The 20,044-nt window shown below is 39.2% G+C and overlaps 1 protein-coding gene across 2 annotated transcripts in view; it reads left to right on the top strand.

The window, feature by feature from the left end:
• The first annotated feature begins 294 nt into the window (after positions 1 to 294).
• syt14a (synaptotagmin XIVa) overlaps positions 295 to 20,044 on the top strand; it is a 57,551-nt gene continuing 37,801 nt past the window's right edge. For both annotated transcript variants that reach the window (XM_026151067.2, XM_026151068.2), the window contains exons 1-2: positions 295 to 309; positions 13,689 to 13,736. In XM_026151067.2, the coding sequence (XP_026006852.1) occupies positions 297 to 309; positions 13,689 to 13,736 (61 nt within the window). In that variant the 5' untranslated portion in view covers positions 295 to 296. The remainder of the gene's footprint in view (positions 310 to 13,688; positions 13,737 to 20,044) is intronic.

A 20,044-nucleotide genomic window follows, 5' to 3' on the forward strand; every position in this document is an offset into this window, starting at 1 on the left:
AACACAACAGATTTTAGATTCAGATGTGTCAGGATCTGAATAATATTAATATATATAATCTAATTAGTCATGTTAAGCGGACTAGCAAAACTCTGATAAGTAATAGAATTCCTGATCATATGATTCAGCCTGTATCCTCTCAGCTGTGTGTGGTATTTGTGCAGCAGACATTCAGCTTCCTCCCCGAGCATCTCACGGACTGTACCACACCGTGAGTTCCCCCCTTTCCTCACCCTTGCAGTGGGCCGCTCCCCCTTCTTTACCGCCCACTTTGGTTGAAGCCAAAACAGAACATCATGGCGATTGATGGTAAGTAGGCCAATAACGGCTCACCTCTCCTTTTAATTAACTTCAGCTGGAAATGATACGTGTCAGCGGTGATTTGCCTCTGCTTAAAAGTGTTCGTGAGCTCAGGAGATGAGTGCTTGGTTCGGCTGGAAGCAGTGAAAGTTGTTTTTCTAATTTTCTTTAAGGTGGTAATTTTCCTTTGCAGTGTGATAGAAGAGAGGCAGGAGGAAGCTGGAAGCGGCGCTTGCTCTGTTTGTAAAGGTGGTGCTGAAAGGAAAGCTCCACTCCGCTCTTTAAACTGCATGACATTCATTCAGACCGAGCGTGTGTGTGTGTGCGCGTGTGTGTGTTAATTTCACGGAACTCGAGCTGTCATTTGGTTTGCAGTCTCGCTGCTGCACGCCTGTGCTTTACAACTCGGAGCAGAGCTCACACAAACCACATTAACGCACTGTTAATGCGGATAATGAATGCGTGATTTCTATTCCAGTGTCCACCGTGTGCTTTTACTGCTCACCTTACTCCGATTATGTAACTTTGCAGGTTGTAAGCAGCTTTGGTGCTTAGTTTGTTTTATCACTTTGGATCCCATGCTCACATTGCTGCGATACATTAAATGTCACAGGAAGGCAGACATACCATAGCTTAATGATAGATTTTTATTATTTTTTTATTAATATAGAGTTCCCTTTTTTGTGTTGATAAGACAGAACCTTTTCTTTATCCTATCAAGTTATGGACCAGTACAGTGAAAAGCTAGAGTCTGCACTAAAGGTGCAATCCTACTAAGACCCGAACTCTTCCACGGCATGCATTTTTAATTTCTCTTTGATATTTGGGCATATTGGGGCCCGATGAATGTAAAAACAAAGAATTACCAGATTATTTCTTTTACCTTATTTTTGTTTTTAAGAAAAATGAGAGCCACATATGAGGATATTTGTTTAAAATTTTGATAGAACAGTAGCAGTATAATGTCCCCGTAAGTGGACATTATACTGTTGCTGGTAAGGAGGAAGGGCCAGGTATCCAGTGATTGTAAAGTTGTTGGTCCTGCCCCAGTCTTTCAGTCTGCATGCTGACGTGCCTGCGAGCATGGCATTTAATCCCAAATAATCTGGTTTCTTCCTGTTTTGTGAAGGTGCTGAATGCATAGGATGAAATATTGTATGAGTGTGTGCGGATGAGCATACAAGCCAGTGTTCTCCATTGTGGAGTCTTTACAGGAAGTTGCTGACATTTTTTAATTGCATTATTTGAAACAATTCTTTATAATTTTTTCAGCCTCAAACATAACAACATTTTTCCGCACTGACTCCCAGGCCAGTAGATCAGAGTTTTACTAGCCTCTAGTAAGTACAAATAAGCTCATTTAATTGCTTTACACACTGCTGGTTTAATCAGCACAAATATTTCAGTGGTGAAAATTCATTAAATTAAATTCCTATTCCAGTTTTAGACTTGTCCCTGCAGGCATCGCTGCTAAAAAGAGAGGTGGGCAACTGCTCTCAGCCTGTGGCAAAGTTTTTGTGTCAGATTTATACAACACTAAAAATGCAGTCATTTGTAAATCTGACAAACCCAGATTTTATCCAAAGTAAAACATAGAAATCAAATCAAACGACTGTGAAAATCTATCATTGTAAGAAAATTTGAATTTGAATTTTGTATCAGGCAAGAATGGGACACCTTTCTTCTCCCAAAAGTCCAGCAGGAGGTCTCCTCAGTTCCCAGACTGTCTTGAATGGTAAACATGGCCGGGCCCCAACTTTATTGAGACATGTTGCTGCCATCAAATTCAAAAATGATCTTTTTTTCCAGTCTAATCATTTGAAATGACTTTTAAGTTCTGCTGTGAATAAAATCTGGGTTCATGAGATTGTCAAATCATTGCATTTGGTTTTTATTGATATTTTACACAGCATCACAACATTTTGGAACCAACTTTTCACAGGCATGTTCCCAGGTGCAGCGGTGCTGAAAAACCCACACAGTCTATGAAATGCAGAGACAAATAAGTCAGTGTTAGTCCTTTTAAATTGATGTGTTCAGCATTTCATTGTGTGACTGTGTGAATATATGCTGGAGGATTGATTTCAGTTTAGTTAATTTAATATGTTTGATACAGTATCCTCTCCTGCTGTGTTTCCCATTTGTTTAGTATGTAGAATATCAGAGTTGGGGATGGAAATTCAGAAATGTTGCCCACCTACCCGGGCAGTATCCAAGCTTATCGATTCTTGATTCTTTGCACAGTACACAGAAGATAAGAAGCCAGATGCTTTTTATCTTTCTACTATTAAACCTGTAAAAATAAACATATGTGGACCTACGTTTTTCAACACAGAAAACTGAGGCAACATAAAAACATCACTGATAATGGCACTGGTGTCATCTAAATCTTATTATCTTAGCATCTGAAACTGTAAAGTTATAAAGTTCTCGCTAGTCTTTGGAGGGAGGTGATAAAATAATAGGTCGTGAGGAATACAGGACAGCAGAGATCACCTCTAGAAAACAGCACAGTGACGTGAACTCCAGCTGTAATCTAGGCAAATAGACCATCCATTCTCTTTGGGCCTTCGGGCTCTGATCAGCACATAAAGTAAAGAAACACTTTAAGCGTGTGAGTCATTCATGTGTGATGGAAGAGCTAAATTTGCTGCTGCAGCTTTGTCTATCAGTTTGCTTTTTTTTGTCTAAAATTTTAACAACAGGTTCAGACTTTAAACAAAACAGTCACGTGGATGAAACATGTCAGAAAACAATTAGTGGTCACTAAATATATTAGAAAGGCGTAGGTCACCGGCTCTGTTCTGCCACCATCATGCCTCCTCCTTCATGCCATCTGACATCTGACAACCACACCCGTAACCTCAACTTCCTCACTAGCATTAGTCAGCAAAGTGCCGTTTCCTGAAGAGTAGTGGTTTGCTGGAGCTAGTCGGCCCCGCCGAGATTTATGGAGCAGCTGTGGGGCTGACTGACACCTGCAGCATCCAGGGATCGGTCTCTCGGCACCAGTGGGAGGCTGTGTTTCTGTCTGTACTTGTGATGTTAGGTTGGGTGAACGTCACGAGGTGTTGGAAAACACAAGTCGATTAATTTCAAGGCAACGAATTGAGCTGTGGGGAAGGCATTGTTTAGATCACAGCACATCATCTAATTTAAAGGGATATTTCTGATGAATAATTTACGAGCTTTTAAAAGGAGAATTAGTCTCTCTGTAAGAAACCACTTAAAACTGAGCCCCAACTAATGGACCAGATTAAACACCGGCCATGCTAATATTGCATGTGTCTTTTAGATGAACGTTTTCAGTAATCTCTGAAACTTGCGGCATTCGTGCTGTTTATCAAGTTACACGTGCACAATGTCAGCTACGTTTGCAGACTGGTGTTCAGACACCCGCGCAGACTGTTGTTACTTGTCTCTCCGCTCGCATTATGCAAGTTTTACTTTATATCACCAACAAACAGTCGCTCATTTTCTGCATCAAAGTGTACCGGTTTGCACAGCTGTCATCTACTTTTCAACCCTCCTCGGAGAGGACGTGTCAGCCGCCTGTTGGGACAGCAGCTCCAGCTAATGGCAGGAGATGGTGTAACATCTTAGAACTAAAAGGCAAGCAAGGCTGCTGTGCTTCAATAATATAGGAAAGATTTCTTCAACCAACTGTCATTTCTGGTGCAAGATAGTAGAGCAGTGTTTAAACTGCTGGTCGAGGAATGACGCACAACTCTTAATATCAAGATCACTGGCCAGTGAAACTCCTTCTGTGCTGTCAACACTTTTAATAATGTAGTGTATAAATCACTTTAAACCGCAAAGACATGCAAAGGATTTATTCTTGAATTAAATATTAGAAAAAGTGGTGAAAAAAACAAATTTAAATTTATTTTCAGTTAAATGTCTAAAAAGAAAAGAAACAAAGGGATATCAGCAACTTTACTTGGGCAGTCTGTCTGTGTGTATTAACACCTATCCAGGTATATTTTGCAGCTCACGTTAGCTTTTTATTTTAATGATTAATCACTGGGTAATTCTCTTTCTTGGCCTGCAGCTGACTGGCCTTACTGTTTCTCCTCTCGTGATCTGCATTAAGAAGGAGGGTCAGTCTAACCACGACCTGCTGCAGGTTGAGAACTGGTTCTTATGCTGCTCCATCAGTTTTACCAGAGCAAAGCAAAGATGAACATGTTGCACGTTGCAGACAAGAATCAGTTATTTTTAAATCTTTCATTTTAGAAAGCCTGTATGTATTCAGCTTCTCATACACCCATCTCTTCATCTATAAACACAATAAGAATCTGTGGGAAAAGCAGCAAATTCTCACATTTAAGAAGCCGGAGGGAATCAGTTTGCAGAAGCTTTTGCGCACTTGAATGGGAGATGAATTTAAAGAGGAAACTGGCAGGAACATTATAAGCATTGTTAATTTTTTCATTTTTAGCCCGAAGGCTTGAGTGAAGTGCGGCTCTCCAATTTCACCTACCTTGATGCCTAAAGGCTACTTTAGAGAGTACTGGGAGACTTTAATAATGTATTCAGTGACATTCAGCTTTGTCATCAGCTCTGTTTATTTTACTAATGCGCCGCTGAATCGCCTTAAATCACCATTATCAAAGCCTGCTGCTTCCCAAATGTTAGAGCTCCTAAAGCATCACTTTTGGACATGCCCGGCACGCTGTTTGTGAAAAGATCACTGAGCAGTTTAAAGGAGCTTGTGAAATTTTAAAAATCTCTGAAAGTAGTCTTTAATTTGCTTAAAAGGGACCAATTTTGCAGAAACCAAATGTTATGTCGACGGGCTCCACTGCATGCATCAGCTCCTGCAACAAGCTGTACTCAGATCGACTGGAAAATGGATTTCACATATCCTGGTTAAGTCCGGCTCTCTGGCTGGCAGATCGAAAGCGGGCAGCTCGCGTGCGTGCTGTTCTGTCTGCGCGGCGTGCATGAAGACTTGTCGAATCCTGAGCTAGAGCCAAGTGCAGAGTAGGCAGGCCAGGGTGTGTTGAGCTGTGGAAATATTATGTGTTAAGTGGAGCTCTACGTGCTGACATTTAGACTTCCAAATCGAAGTGAAATCCCTGCCAGGTCACTTTGCTTCTGGCACCTTTTTTCCACCGGTTTTGCCAGTTTGAAATATACGACTGTTCCATATGTCATTTTAGATCTGATAGACAAAACATCTGAAAACATTAGGCCCGTGCTTCCTCTGGACTGGAGACTCCATCTCCATTTTCCTCTCCATCTTCATGACATGCCACTGTTTGTTATTGCAGAGCGAGAAACAGGATGTGAGGCGATGATTGCCAGTATCTGCCGACCATTTGAGATGAAACAAGCTGTGAGACAGTGTAGCTGGAAAAGAGCACATGCTCCTTGGAAAGCAGTTATTATTGTTAATTCATTATATGATGCTCCAATTAAAGTTCATCCCATATTTTTAGAAAAAACTGGATGAACTGACCACGTGAGGTGTTGCATGCAGTGAGAAACCTGTGGACAATTTTCACCTGTTGATTTGCTTTAGCTGTTTTTGCTAATTGGTTTGTTTTCAGGTCAACTTTAAGATGCAGTGTTTAAATCTAACGGCACGAGGATTTCTGTTGTCTCCACGAAACATTTGAACAAATCTCTGGTTAACACAACTCAGCATTACCTGCTAAAAATATCTCCCCCAACAGCTGGTAGAGTCCAAAATGAAGTTTTTTGGTCCATATTAACATAATAGCATCACACAGATACTGCACATTTGTCAGGTGCTCATCCATGATGAAAAACACTCAGACCAGTCCATCTGGCACCACATTCAAAGTTACTTAAAGGAGCAGTCCCCAACCCTCGGGCCATGGACTGGTCCCGGTCTGTGAGTCGTTGCGAGAGTTGAGGCTCGGGTTGACATTTATGGTTTTCAGGGTTTTTATTGTTTGTTTGTTTTTTAAATCGTTTTTATCATTAACTCAGGTTCCCTGGGTCTTTTCCTGTGCATCATGAATAAATGTTCGTTTTTTTTTGTTTTTTTTTTGGGTATCAGCACTGGTTTTACTTTGTTGTATTTATCTGCAACACTTTAAAGGCCGGTCCGTGAAAATATTGTTGGACAAAAACCGGTCCGTGGTGCAAAAAAGTTTGGGGACTGCTGACTAAAGTACTTTTTTTTCCTCCTGAAAAGAAGGAGGAGAGGGACCTGCTTTGAACTTCAGCAGATCATGTTGACCAAATCTACATGCCTAAATTATCTGATCAGCTGCCATGTGATTGGCTGATCGGATATTTGCGTTGAAGCAGTTGAATGGTGTACTGACTGAAGTGGCCAGAGAATATGTTTATCTACCTATTTTCAGAGGTGGGAAAAAGAAAACATCACCTAAACTGCCAGCTCAATTGACCGAGCAAAGACGTTGTATTAATGTTAAATTGTCATCTTCACTGTTGGAGTATTCAGCATTATATATTTGAACTTTGATGGTGACTGATTTTGTCATTTATGGTACGTAAACAAAAGTTAAAATTGTTAATGAGCTAACAGAAATAGTCTATCTGGACTGAGACAGGCTGACAGGAACCTGAAAGGACTTTCTGTTAAATCTGTTTAACAGATTAACTAAATTAAACTCACTGGTTTGATTAAGAACACTGTCAGGTGTCATTATCAGCTTCCAAGACTTGATTAATCCTGGACTAAAAGGAAAGACACTGAAGGCTTCCACAGAAAAACTTTGACTTGTTTATATTGTAAGATGAAGATGAAATGTGGACACAGACCTCACTCTTCTGCGTGGTTTCAGACTCTTGTCTTTAACTGTTTATCTCTCGCAGGATGGGAAGCTTTTAATGAGCAAGCAGGTTTTTTCCAGAGTGTATGTTTCCCTTGGACGCGCTCATGTGGTCCATGTGTTTTACCCGCTGGCACAACAAAGATACAAAGATGAATCAACAATGCTTTTGCTGTATATTTGATTTTCCTGTCATTTCAGCGCTTGTTATCCATTTGAGGCAGACTGAGGGATTTGTTACTGGGAGGATTTTGTGCAGTTTAGCGACTGATTGGCTGTCCACTTGGCATAGGACCAACGAGGGAGGCTGGCAAAAAAATAAAACCGATTATAAGCAAGTAGAGCAAATGTTAATTCATAGCTCATTGTGACATCGACAGACTTTGTTCCAGCAGCAACATCCAGAGACAGATTGAGGTTTAAATATAACAGCTGTGGGCTGATTTGGAGATAATTGTCTGTCATCTTAATTTCATGTTCAAGCTATTAACATCTTATGAGTGACGCTAAATTAGGCAAATCAGGTCTAAAAATAAAGAATCAACTTTAGTATGTTTAAAGAAATGTTTCCATCCGCTGGGATGCTACTGTATTAAAAAGCTGTGATTTCACACCGGGAAGGAAATCCAGTTCAGCAGACCATGCTGTGGAGATGTAGGTATGAAGGAAACTGGTGCTGCTTTGCCATCTTAGAGCTGAGCTGTTGGTAAAGTAGGCTAATCTTTATTATACTGTATCAACCTGAACTCATCGCAGCACATGTTTCATGAACAGCCTGATGTGGTACGACTTTCCCTCCTGGAGCTTCAAGAAAGACATTTAGTGATTTTCCTGCACGTGGCTCAGTTCCCTATGTACACTCAGTTGTACTCGCCTATTTTTGGCTATTTGTTTAATATAATTTATTAATAAACGAACCGAAAGAGTCATTCAGCATTTTTTCACATACACATTAAAAAGTCAGGGGATTTCTGGTGAATAAAAAGAAAATAACCTTCTTGCTACTTGTTTAATTCAAACATTTTTGTATCAGGCATACCAAATATAACTTTGATTGTTAACAAGAGAAACACAACAAGTTTGTCTCCCTGAGTTTTCTTTTCATAACACTTCCTTTTCTGCACCGACCTGAAACAAGAAAAATTATCTGTCCGTTTTTGTTTTAGCTGAACTTTCTGTGCTGCAGCCTGAGTTCATCCATCTCTCCTGGCCAGACACGTACGCCTCGGCAGCCTGATTACAGGAGGCAGGTCGAGGAGATTCCTTAAAAAATCTGGGACAAACTCTATAAATGCTCCCAGTCTGGCCCCAGACGTCTGAATGAGGAAAGACTGGGAAGCCACAGACTTCACCTTGATTTAGTTTGCAGTAGCAAGACATGCTCCCTGGTGAAAGAAGGGGGATAAACAAGAACCTCAATCTTCATGCCGTGTTTTAATGACAGCGGGCAACTTGTTTGGAAATCATGTGATCATGCGAGCTTCTATGTAATGACAAAAGCCTGTCTGTCCTTTTACATCATCAGCACACCTGTAAAGTTACTGCATAAATCTGATTTTTTCTTCTCATTTCTGAATTGTAATATTAAAAGTGAAGTTTACACACTGAAGCTTATCTGGAGTCTCTTATCTTCACATACGTCTGATTGTATGTGAAGAACTGGGGAGGAATTTTCTTCAAAAACTCTGTAGCTACATCATCCATCGTTTATATTGTCGACTGTGCTTGTCATGAGTTGCGACAGGAAAAGGGAGATAATAAACGGACTGGTAGCCTGTTAATATGCTGCTCTGGTTTTTTTGCTTGTACTGAATAAGTGCTGTTGGACTACAACCCAAATTCACACACATTGATGCGGAGCTTTATCGAAGTTTTAAAGTCACTTTTAATGTATCACAGAAACACTGAAACACCAGTGGATTCCTGTAATCTGCTTTGTAGTTGGTTGGTAAAGGTTTTGCTTTGTCATGGAGAGACTAGTCAGTTTTGTGACATGAGCATTGGAATGCAACAATGCCAACTGAAATGGCTGTTTCAAGTTTTTATCAGCTAAATATTTGGCTGGTAGCGCGATACGAGCAACCAGCACTGCGGACTGGCAACGGGGAAAATGTTATTTTTGACAAACATGAAGTCTGTGTGTGTTTATTGTGTTTGTGTGTTTGTGTGTGAGATGAGTGAAGGAGGAATGAAAAAGGAGCATCCTCCCACACACAGCTGCCAAATCGAACAGCAGATCCGTCCTCGGCTGCTTGTTTGGCAAGAAAGATTTCAGGCGCTTTCTTAACTTTCTTAAGAAGCTGTGTTTACATGCAGTAACTATCTGTCACACACCGGCTCAGGTCTTCAGGTTTTATCAGGTTTTCTGTGGCATTGGGTTAATGGATTGATAGCACTTCCTGAGGCTGTTTGAGCAGCGATGAGTTGCTTTCATGTTCACGGAAAACTGATGGTGGTGCTAATGATGCTGCGTGTTAGCTGTAACAGTGTGAGAGCTGGATGTGGCCATGTTAGGAAGCCTGAGGTCTTTACTGTGAATCGATTTCAACATAGCCAGGTTATCTCGATGCTATCTGAATTCACTTACCATTCAATAGTCAAAGCGTTTATTGTCATGTGTGCACAGAAAAAGCATTTCTCTGTACAATGAACAAATAGATAAAATACAAATAGCATGGATAAATAAATGGAGACCAAAAAAATTGAATTTGAAAATAGATTTATGTGCAAAACAATGGCAATCAAAATAAGCGGTGACACAGTTCATAACTTCCCTTCAACTCATTCATGTCACCTAAAAGGTAAACCTGTTTCTCCATCACCTGTTCAGCTCTGATGATTCAGTAAGGACATCTCCTGGTTTCATCTTCATGTTTCCCTCTCACCACATATCCAAACCGACATAATGATCAGCAGCTTTTACAGCTGTGGCTCCAGCAAACATCAGCTGATACTAGAAATTAATATTAAATAAATTCTAACAACAGCTGATCAAGCTTAAACGTGCTGCTGTTGTTTACCGCGACATCCGCTGGTTTCCTCTTTCTGGCGCAAAGTGGGCGATAAACAAACAAGAGAGAAAAGCCGATCAGCTGATCACTGATCACTTTCATGATTGAATGAGAGAAGAAGAGGCAGCTGTGCTCATAAAGACGCAGAATAAATCCAGCTTTGTGTCTTTTTTCATTGTAGCTGAAGTCCGGGACAAACTGTGTTCCTTTTCACCTCGATACGAAACGTGTAATATTTTCTCTGAATACGAGACGATTCCGTTTTTTAGGGGACGGGTCACGGTTGGCAACTCTACTAACTAACCTTATGAATAAAATAAAGTTCACTATCAGTAAAATCATAGCACCCACCAAGCTGTATAGAAACTCCGTCATGCTAGCCAGTACACAGTACGAGTTATTGTAACTGACGGTAAAAAGTCAGCAAAACGAAAATAAACTCCACCTAAACTTGGTTTATATCTGACCCAGATAGACTGCAGGTCATAACTTCTTACATGAAGTTCAGTTCACCTGACATTCGGACCGGCGGCTGCCTTGGGTCTCTCCTCCTCCTGCCTCCCCTCTCCCTCATCCACCTGGCCTCTTGTGGCAGCTCCGCCATAGCCACCACCAAACAACCAATCCACCACCTCTCATTGTTTATACTGTTATAAAAAAAATAAAAAATGAAACAAATCATTGGCGCATAAAAACGAAAAATCACCATCGGCCCACCGGCCAGTCCAGCTATGGTAGTAATATATAAATACACTTGTTTTTGACCTGGCGAGCTTTGACTCTGACCCTCTGCTGGCCATCAAAGGGAAGGCAGGTTTAAGGTAATTCAATGTTGGCCTCTCTCTTGACCTCTCTGTTTAGAGAGGACCTGGCGTCCACATATGTGGACATCACATTTTGGGTTGTCTAGACCAAAATACTAAATTTTGCTCTACAAGGGCCTGATATCCACTTAGGAGGACATTATACTGCCACTGTTCTATCGAGATTTACAACGAATGGCGTCTTATTTGGATCTCATTTTTCTCAGAAACAAAAAACATTAAAAAAACAAAGAACTTTTACTTTTGTACACTTTTATATTTTATAATTTTGGCATCCCATTTTAAAGTAGCCTTTTTTCTCATTTGTTGGATTTAATTTGATACGCTTTGATAGTTTCACATCTTTTTCTTTTTTTTCACTGACAAACCGACCTGGACCTTCCACCGTTTCATTGTTAGCTTGGTACAAGTAATGCTCTGAAGTAAAGGTCTAGATTCTTTGGCTTTACGCTGCTGTGATGCCTTTTGTTTCAGTGCTTTCAGCCTTTTGTTGCCTTTGTTCAGCCCTGTACAAACCACTACACTGTCTGAATTCAGCCAGAGCTGCTCAACCTGTAGGCAGATCCCAGAGGCAGCCGTTGAGCTCAGAGACCGGGAGGCCCTCACAAGTGTGAGTAATAGTTCTGAATTACAGTCACCGTCTGAAAGGCCGTCTGCGGCAGAAAGCTGCTGTGAACTCTCTGTAAAGAGTTTGAAAAACAGTGACTGGGTGTCTACCTCATGATATACTGAAGCTTAGGTGGGTGCCCACTGCTGAGCTCAACGTGGAGCTGCCATCCATCGAGTCCGGCCCGCTGGGCTGACAGAGTGTTGATAAAACTCAGACCCACAGAGAACGTCAGCGGCTGAACTGTTGTCTGATGCCAGACTTTCAGATCAAACTCCCTTAACTATTTGTTTGGTTGTTCCCATTTTTATTATGATTGAATAACAGCATGAGATACTGTATTGTTTATGCAACAATCAAACTGTGATACACGAGTGTGTGGTTTATTCCAGGATATGCAGAGGGATTAAAAGACACCCTGTGCTTCCAGTTTTTTTTCTCATGGATAAGGATCAGTGGTGCTTTGTGCAGTCAGATCCATTTTCAATCCATGTTTAGTGAGCCAGCGAGCTGCAGTCAGATGGATTTAAGGATGTTTTAAAATGTTGAGCCTTTGTTTTGCACAAAGATACACAGTTAAATATCTTACAATCTTATGTTGTGGGCTTTTTAAATGTCAGAGGGGCTGCAGACTGACTGCATGTATACTCAGGTTTGGCTTTGAAGGTGATTCCTTACAGGTTTAATGCTCCCTAAAAGAAAAGTCTTTAGAGTTTTGTTGTAAGCGAACATCTTAAACCACTGCACATTTCTAATGTTGTTTTAATATTCAGTTAGTATGTTAAAGTTTGTATAAGTAAGGACGTAATGATGATTGATTTTTTTAGCGACTGAAATAAATAAAGGAATAAATAATTTATATTATGGCTGAAATGTAAGAAAAATGCTAATGCAGTCATGAAATCAAACCAAGTTTATTCTCCAATTGGTGTTTTCAAAATGTTAAGCACTGTCCCTTCCACTGTGACCCCTCAGCACAGGTATTTAAACTGGTATTTTTTTCTCTTAAACTCTTCACTAAAGGTGCAATCGTACCCAAAAATAAAAAATAAAAAATCATGTTACATCTCGGAAAACTCGTGTTGGAAATAACTGATTGTTAGAGGCTGAAAATGTACACAAGTAAAAGCTTGATAATTATTATAATTCATTATTCACATTTCATTTCAGAAGATTTTTTTATTGAATGATGATACACAGTGAATGTTTATCATGAAGGATGGTAAACAATGAAAGGATGACATATGTGTTTAGACACTGAAAGCTGGTAGGTTATAATGATGAACCAGGGAACCAGTGAAAAGTACTCTGCAGCACACTTAGCTTAGCATAAAGTCTGGAAGCAAAAAAACAATTTCTACCCATATAAATTAAATGAACGATAAATATTGTGTTAATTAAAGATAGAGCTGGGCTGGAATAGTTTGTCCACTTTAAGGATTCGTGCTAACCCTTCTCCTAGTTTTGAACAGTTGTTACATATTTACTCATTTCTTTTCAGTTCTTGTGTTATTTCCTGTGCTTTGCCTGTTCAGAGTGAGACTGTGCAGGTAAAGTAGATGATTCAACTCTGGGCAATGTGCTGTAAGCTCCACACATGTATGCACACCACACACTTGTGGTATGCACATAAGAAACACAAACCATGCACATTGCGTACAAAAATAATAATAATGTAAATACTGCGAATCCATGTACATGTTGTAATTACTCTAAAGGCTGCTCTTGTATCAGTGTAAATGACCCTGCTACAAGTGTATGTGTATATATATGTTGTGTGTATATTTTGTATATACATACGCATACTGTTTGGACTTTGGATTAGATGGCAAACTTTCATTGTTTTTAGTAATGTACTTTTCAATGACAGTCTGACTGAATGTAGCTTAATTTAAAAGGTAGTGAAGTTAAGCTGAAGCTCACATAACCAGCTATTGTGCATAATTGTGCAATAAAACTTTAATAAATGCAAGAAGGATGTTTCTGTGTTAATCGTCCACATCCAGCTGTCACCATCCAGTCACTGTCTGTGTCTTCTATCCGTGTTATTCCTGTCCTTCTGTGGAAGTGTGTCCGAATGCGTCTCAACATATTTAAATGTGCGGCTGTGATGTTTTTGTCTTGTGTTCCCTCCATCGCGGCGTGGCTCATTGAAACTGCATTGTCTTTCCAGGTGGCGAGCGTAACTGTGGAGTACATGAGCTGATCTGCGTCAGAAAAGGTAGGGCAGATCAGAGCTCTGGGAGGTTGACCTTTGACCCATGCACTGCACCTCCCCCTCCACCTGTCTGATCATTTATCACCACTGAAAAACATCTGTGTGTTTGTTTCTGGCTGTTTCAAGTCGCGTTTATTGTTGGTCTGCTGTACTCTTTCGTTCTGTGTGCTCACTGCTTGTTCATGGTGTTTGTAAAGCTTGTAAAAGGTGATCAGTTAGAATTATCTGATGTTGCATCTGTGATGTATAAACGCTTGTGACACAAGAAGTCGCCTTTTTATTTCTATAAAAGAATTCTTTTTTTTAACAGGTATGTTTGTGTTTGTCATAGTTAGCGTTTCCTTTATGTATGTCCAAGTTTCTAAGATGCTCCAATGTCATGATTTATGGTTTTACAGTATGCTAGCATCGTTTTGACACTGAACTAGATAAACTGTTGTCATGGCAGCCACACAGCAGTCATGATGTCACTTTTGCTGCGTGCTTTCATCTGTGATGGTAGCAATTTGCAGCCAGCTTTATTTCAAATGCAGTGAACAAAAATAATGCTTGCAGAGCTGTAGCATTTTAAACATTTGATGTGTTTGCAAAGGTTAAAGCTAAAAGCTAAAATGAGATACCCAATTATGGAATAATTACCTATAAATTATAACATCCGCTTGTTGCTCTGATAACAGAAGCATTTAAATTCCATTTTTATTTAACGAATTAATTTTTTTAAAATATGCATGACAGATTTTTTTAATTAAATAATTAAAGCATTGAAAAAAACAATTCGCCCTTCCAGTACTCCAAGATGCCACGATAGGTTTACTTCTATTTCATATTAAGCAGTCAGCTGGTCACTCAGAAGTTCAGCTTTACCTCTAGTTAACACTTTGTTTTCATTGATCTAACACAGTTATTCACCGTAATATCACAAACAGATTGTATGTAATTGCAAACTTGACAATATTCAATTCCAAATTGATAGCAGACTGGCTCCATCTTATTTCCATTTTATTGCTGTCTCAGTGCACTAAAGCATTTTATTGTATGGGGAATGAAATGTTTAGAATAAATGCAAATAATGCTTAATTAGAATCCAAAAAATAATGTTTTGTTAAGCAACAACTATTAGATGGGATTTCAATGATACCAGATAACAAGTTACTGTAATTACATAATTGCATGTAAGGAAACACCAAAGTTAATGTTATTATAAAGTTATTACAAATTGGTTTTCTGTTCTCTGTTCTGTTTGTCTAAAGAATTTCAGTAATGAAATTGGGCGATTATTAATGTAATCAGGGAAGTCTTCATGTGGCGAGCAATTTTAATAATCTGAAATATTTTATTTACCATGTTGGTAAAGAAGTGGCAAAAAGTCCTTGTAAAACTCTACGGTATTCAAGCGCAGGGATTTATTGTTCAGCATCTGGTGGGTGTAACCACAAGCTTTTCTTTGTTTATCTGCAGTCAGTGGTTTCTTTAAATGTAACTCACCGAAGGGAGCTACGAAACGTCAGAGCAGTGTCAGACGATAATATAAAAGTACATATATGTCGTTACACTGACTACATCATGCGTACATAAAAAATGGGAGGAAGGCCATGAAGGTTTGAGTGAAAGTATGTGTGTATTTGTTTATGACAGAATATGATGGGACATAAAAACAGCTTCTTGAACATTAGTTTAGATTTAGTGTTGGATGGTTCAGGCTTTCAGAGATTTAGGAGGAGAACGTCAGGGTTCCCCTGTATTTTTTAGAAACAAATAATAACGGATAAGGAATAAGATGAGTTTGTAGCTGCCCAGTTTTACTCATATTTTTCTATAATTTTCATTATTAGAAAATAAAAACACTGTAGTTTGTATTCTGTAATCAAAGTTCTTGAACCAGTATTGTGCTGTAGTTATCAAAACAACAAATTACTACTTCTGCATTAATATCTTATTTGCATATGAAGAGCTTCTTTTCTTTTTTAATAATGCTTCAATGTGCTGCTTCACTTTAGGAAAGGTTGTTGTTGTTCTTATTAAAGGTTATTATCACTGAATGAAAATCATATTTCAAAAATATAAATTAAGGCACTTAATTTGTTGTTTAACGAATTCATCTTTTAGAGCGAAACCTCTACATGCGTCTTTTAGCGCATTTTCCACACAAGTCTTGACGTCCAGGAGAAGGTTTCACAATCAGTAAGGAAGCAACCGGAAACATTAGAAATGATGAAAGCAGAGTTTGAAATGAAACTCTGAACAAACTGATAAATGAGACTTCACCCATTTAAATGTCACCTGATACCATTTGCATCTTCTTGGTGGTTCTGTGAACATCATGGCTTTTGCCAACAAAGGGAAGTGACATTTAAAGGTTGGATATGACCTTTATAGTAATAGAAATCCTCACACTTGTGTCTTGGAAGAGGCTAAGGATTTAGCAGGGTGATACGTATGCTATCTACTAAGAGCTTTCACTGGATATATTTCTCTCATTTTTTATCCTTATATAACAAAGACATCAATTGATTTGGTGAAGAATATCGGAAGTGAGAGGATGTTGCAGGAAAAAAAAGAGAGAGGTGTGCACAGTGTTGCCTGAGGAAGCTCCTAAAGATCGATTACTTGGAGCCAAGAAGTGTGAAGGCTGTTTTTGTCTTTTTTGGGTTACCTAAAAGAAATCCAGGATGCTTATACCCTCCAATGCGTGGTTAACCTTAGTAATTATTTTTCACTGTCATATATTAATAACAAATCCTGCTCCTAGTCATTTCTCGGTGAGCAGACATGGTTTGTTTTCGATGCAGCTCATATATTGATGTTCCTGACTTGCCAGATTTTTTATTTATTTATTTATTTTTTTGCATTTTTACACACTAATAAATCAAGTTAACTAGAAGAGCTGTAACTTGGCATGTTCAGTGAAAGTACCGAGTACTTCTCTTTTACCACAGCATACTCATGTTCATAAAGAAAGTATTTCAAACTAAAAAATAAATATGCACAAGTGATTGCAGAAGGTCCTGATCATGATGGAGGGGGCAGCTGAGTGGTCTGCTTGTAGAACTGTGTGTGTGTGTGTGTGTGCGTGGGTTTAATGTGGGTTTAATCCATTTGTTTGAAACTACCACAGGTGTATGTGTTGTGTGTTTGCATGTGTGTGGCTACTCTGTGGGTAATGTGCTTCAGAGTATGTGTGGGAGTTTGCATGGGAGCGCTGAGAGTGCTTATGAGCTGCCTGTGGAGTGTGTGGGTGTCTATGTGGATTTGAGGAGGTTTGGTTCTTGATGACAGTTGGCATGTGGACAGATCCGACTTTATCCAGCAATGTCCTCTTCCTCCTCCTGGAGCATCACGTGAGATGTAGTTCATCCACTGTGTCCTTTTAGAAAACCTGACATTGTAAAATGAAAGCCGAGGACGCCTCTGGCTCTTGCTGTCATTGCATTGAATGTTAAACTATTAAAAGGCTTTTCTGGTTGTAATTCTTGGTTCCCACTGGTGTGAAATGTTGGCAGCTACAGGAGTTTTATTTTAGACGAACATGAAAACTGTTGGATCTCCCCAACCAGGGAGGTGGTTGTCATCTTTTAACTGTTTTTTGAGGAGTTGAAGCCAATTGCTTTTCTTACACTGATTAAAGCGAAATGCAATTTTCATTGTGCCTTTTCTTTTGCATTCACCAGTGACTGGAGAATCAATTTTTAATTAAATCTAATTAAATCTCTGAATTACTGCTGATACGGAGTACCCATCCAATACCAGAATTAAATTGAGCTTTACTCCTCACTCTGAGAAGGATAATGGGAGCCATTCAGTTTTGCCTGAGGCAACATGAGGCATGGCTTAAACATTTCACACGACAAAATGTTAAATATGTGCATTACTCGTAAAACCTAATTTAGTTATTTTAGTAAAGCAGGATCAAGAAAAGTAAAAGAAAAACATTTTGCTCCACTCATCACCAAAGATGGGCAGTAACGCGTTACTTGTAACACGTTACTGTAATCTGATTACTTTTTTCAAGTAACGAGTAAAGTAAGGGATTACTATTGCAAAAACGGTAATTAGATTACCATTACTTTCCCGTTACTAAAACCGTGATTTTTTGCGAGAATGTCTCATGACAGTGACTTAAGCGAGTGCGCCGTTAGTGACAACAGCTGTGTGCAGATCAACAATGGATCACATATCGATTGTGGGAGAGAGTATGAGCGTGCAGTGTTTAAAGCGTGGAAGTACTGACCTTACTTTGAGTTTGATTCCATAAAAAGTGACAAAAACATTAGTGTCTGTTGTGCGTGGGAAGAAAACTTCTTTTTACAGCGAAAAAAACCCTTAAACTTCCAAGCAAGCACCGAGTGCGCTATGACGTAATGGGAAACTCACAGAGAAAGTCGCGGATTCTTCAACTGACCGCGGCACACCTGCACCAGGGTAAACCTCCGCCTACCGCAGTGCTGCTTAATAGGTGAAAAAGCAACAGGACCGCTGAGTCTTTGACTTTATTTATTTTCTGCTGTGTTTTACTTGCATCTATTTGAAAGAGTGAGTGTAAACACAAAAAACATTTTATTTTATGTGCTGGAATGTGCAGAAAACTAATTTATTGAAGTCAGAGAATGTTTCATATAATTAAATTTTTGCTTGATGCATAAAGTTAAAAGATTAAAACTAATAAAACAAGTTTAAAAAAGAGATTTTTCCATTTGATTACATTTTGTATGATGGATTATGTAGAAAATGTAGAATTGGGCTGAAAGATCTATCGCTTTATCACCTCTTCAGGTTGTAAATCGTGTTTTTAAAAAGTAACTAAGTAACTAAGTAATTAATTACTTTTGAAAATAAGTAATCAGTAAAGTAACGGGATTACTTTTTGGGGGAAGTAATCAGTAATTAGTTACTGATTACTTTTTTCAAGTAACTTGACCAACACTGCTCGTCACACAGAAGGAGCTCTACTTTGAGCTGTTGGAGAGGGAGGACTAACTCAAACACACGCTTGTTACAACTCAGACGTTGTACCTTAAAGCTGATTGGCTACCGCAGCAGAAGACCACACTGGATGCCACTTCTGTCATATGGGAACAGACACAGGAACTGAGAGTACATCTCACTCAGGCTCAACAAAAATGGACAGTAGATGAATGATTTGATCAGAAATCTGGCATCTCTTAGTACCAACTGAGCTTCATTTAAATGCGACAGTGTACCTGAGTAATTCTCCTAACCATATCCATCTCTTTATGACCAAACATTATGTATTTTCTGATGGCAATTTAATGCACCAGCCAAGTTCTAATCATCTCAATTTGGTTTCTTATACATAGCAATGAAGACACTGCACTCAAATGGCCTCCATAGGCATCAGGTCTCAATACAATAAAGCACCTTTGGGATGTGGTAGAATCGGGGGGGTCACATAATGGATGTGTTGCCTATAAATCTGCATGCTGTCATGATAGCTGCTAATCTATGCCATTAAGGAATAATACAGCTCTGAGGGTAAAATTCAATTCAATTTTATTTATACAGCGCCAAATCACAACAACAGTCGCCTCAAGGAAAAACTTTTGACAGGAAGAAACTTCCAGCAGAACCAGGCTCAGGGAGGGGCGGGGCCATCTGCTGTGACCGGTTGGGGAGAGAGAAGGAAGACAGGATAAAGACATGCTGTGGAAGAGAGACAGAGATTAATAACAAGTATGATTCAGTGCAGAGAGGTCTATTAAAACCATCTGAAGAGGTCTGACGGTGTACCTGATGAAGTGGCTGGTTGTATATACATATATGTAGCTAATGAATTCATTATCAGAACGATATTCGATCCAAATATAGAATCACAGGATTTCTCTTCTTTTGTAAACATGTAAGGGAGCACAGCTGTGGGTGAGCCTGTGACCCACAAAGTGTTGCAGTATTTATATATTTGCAGCATTATAATCTGTGGTGTCATTTCTGGGGGGGGGGGAATCACTATTAAGAGGTTTTATTTTCCATTAACAGAGACATCTGTTAATTGCATAAAATCTTTCTCAGTTTGTGAAAACTGCACATACAAGTTTTTGTATTTTTCTGATACTCATATTTCTCTAAATTTAATTAGGAATTTAATCCTGAACTGATTTCATTGATCTGTTGCCATGAGGAGGAAAGTATGAGTTATGCTGCAGGAAATGCCAAATATGTGTATTTTCTAAAGTACTTGGTTGTTAATTCACTTCACACATTAATTTTCAAAAAGTGGCTCTTTTTAAAGGTGTTCGGTACATTTTATAGCTGTTACAGGGTTCCTTTCCCACATAATTGTTCTCTGTGCTTCTTGT

Source organism: Astatotilapia calliptera, chromosome 19, assembly GCF_964374335.1.
Source record: "Astatotilapia calliptera chromosome 19, fAstCal68.1, whole genome shotgun sequence".
Lineage (NCBI taxonomy): Eukaryota > Metazoa > Chordata > Actinopteri > Cichliformes > Cichlidae > Astatotilapia > Astatotilapia calliptera.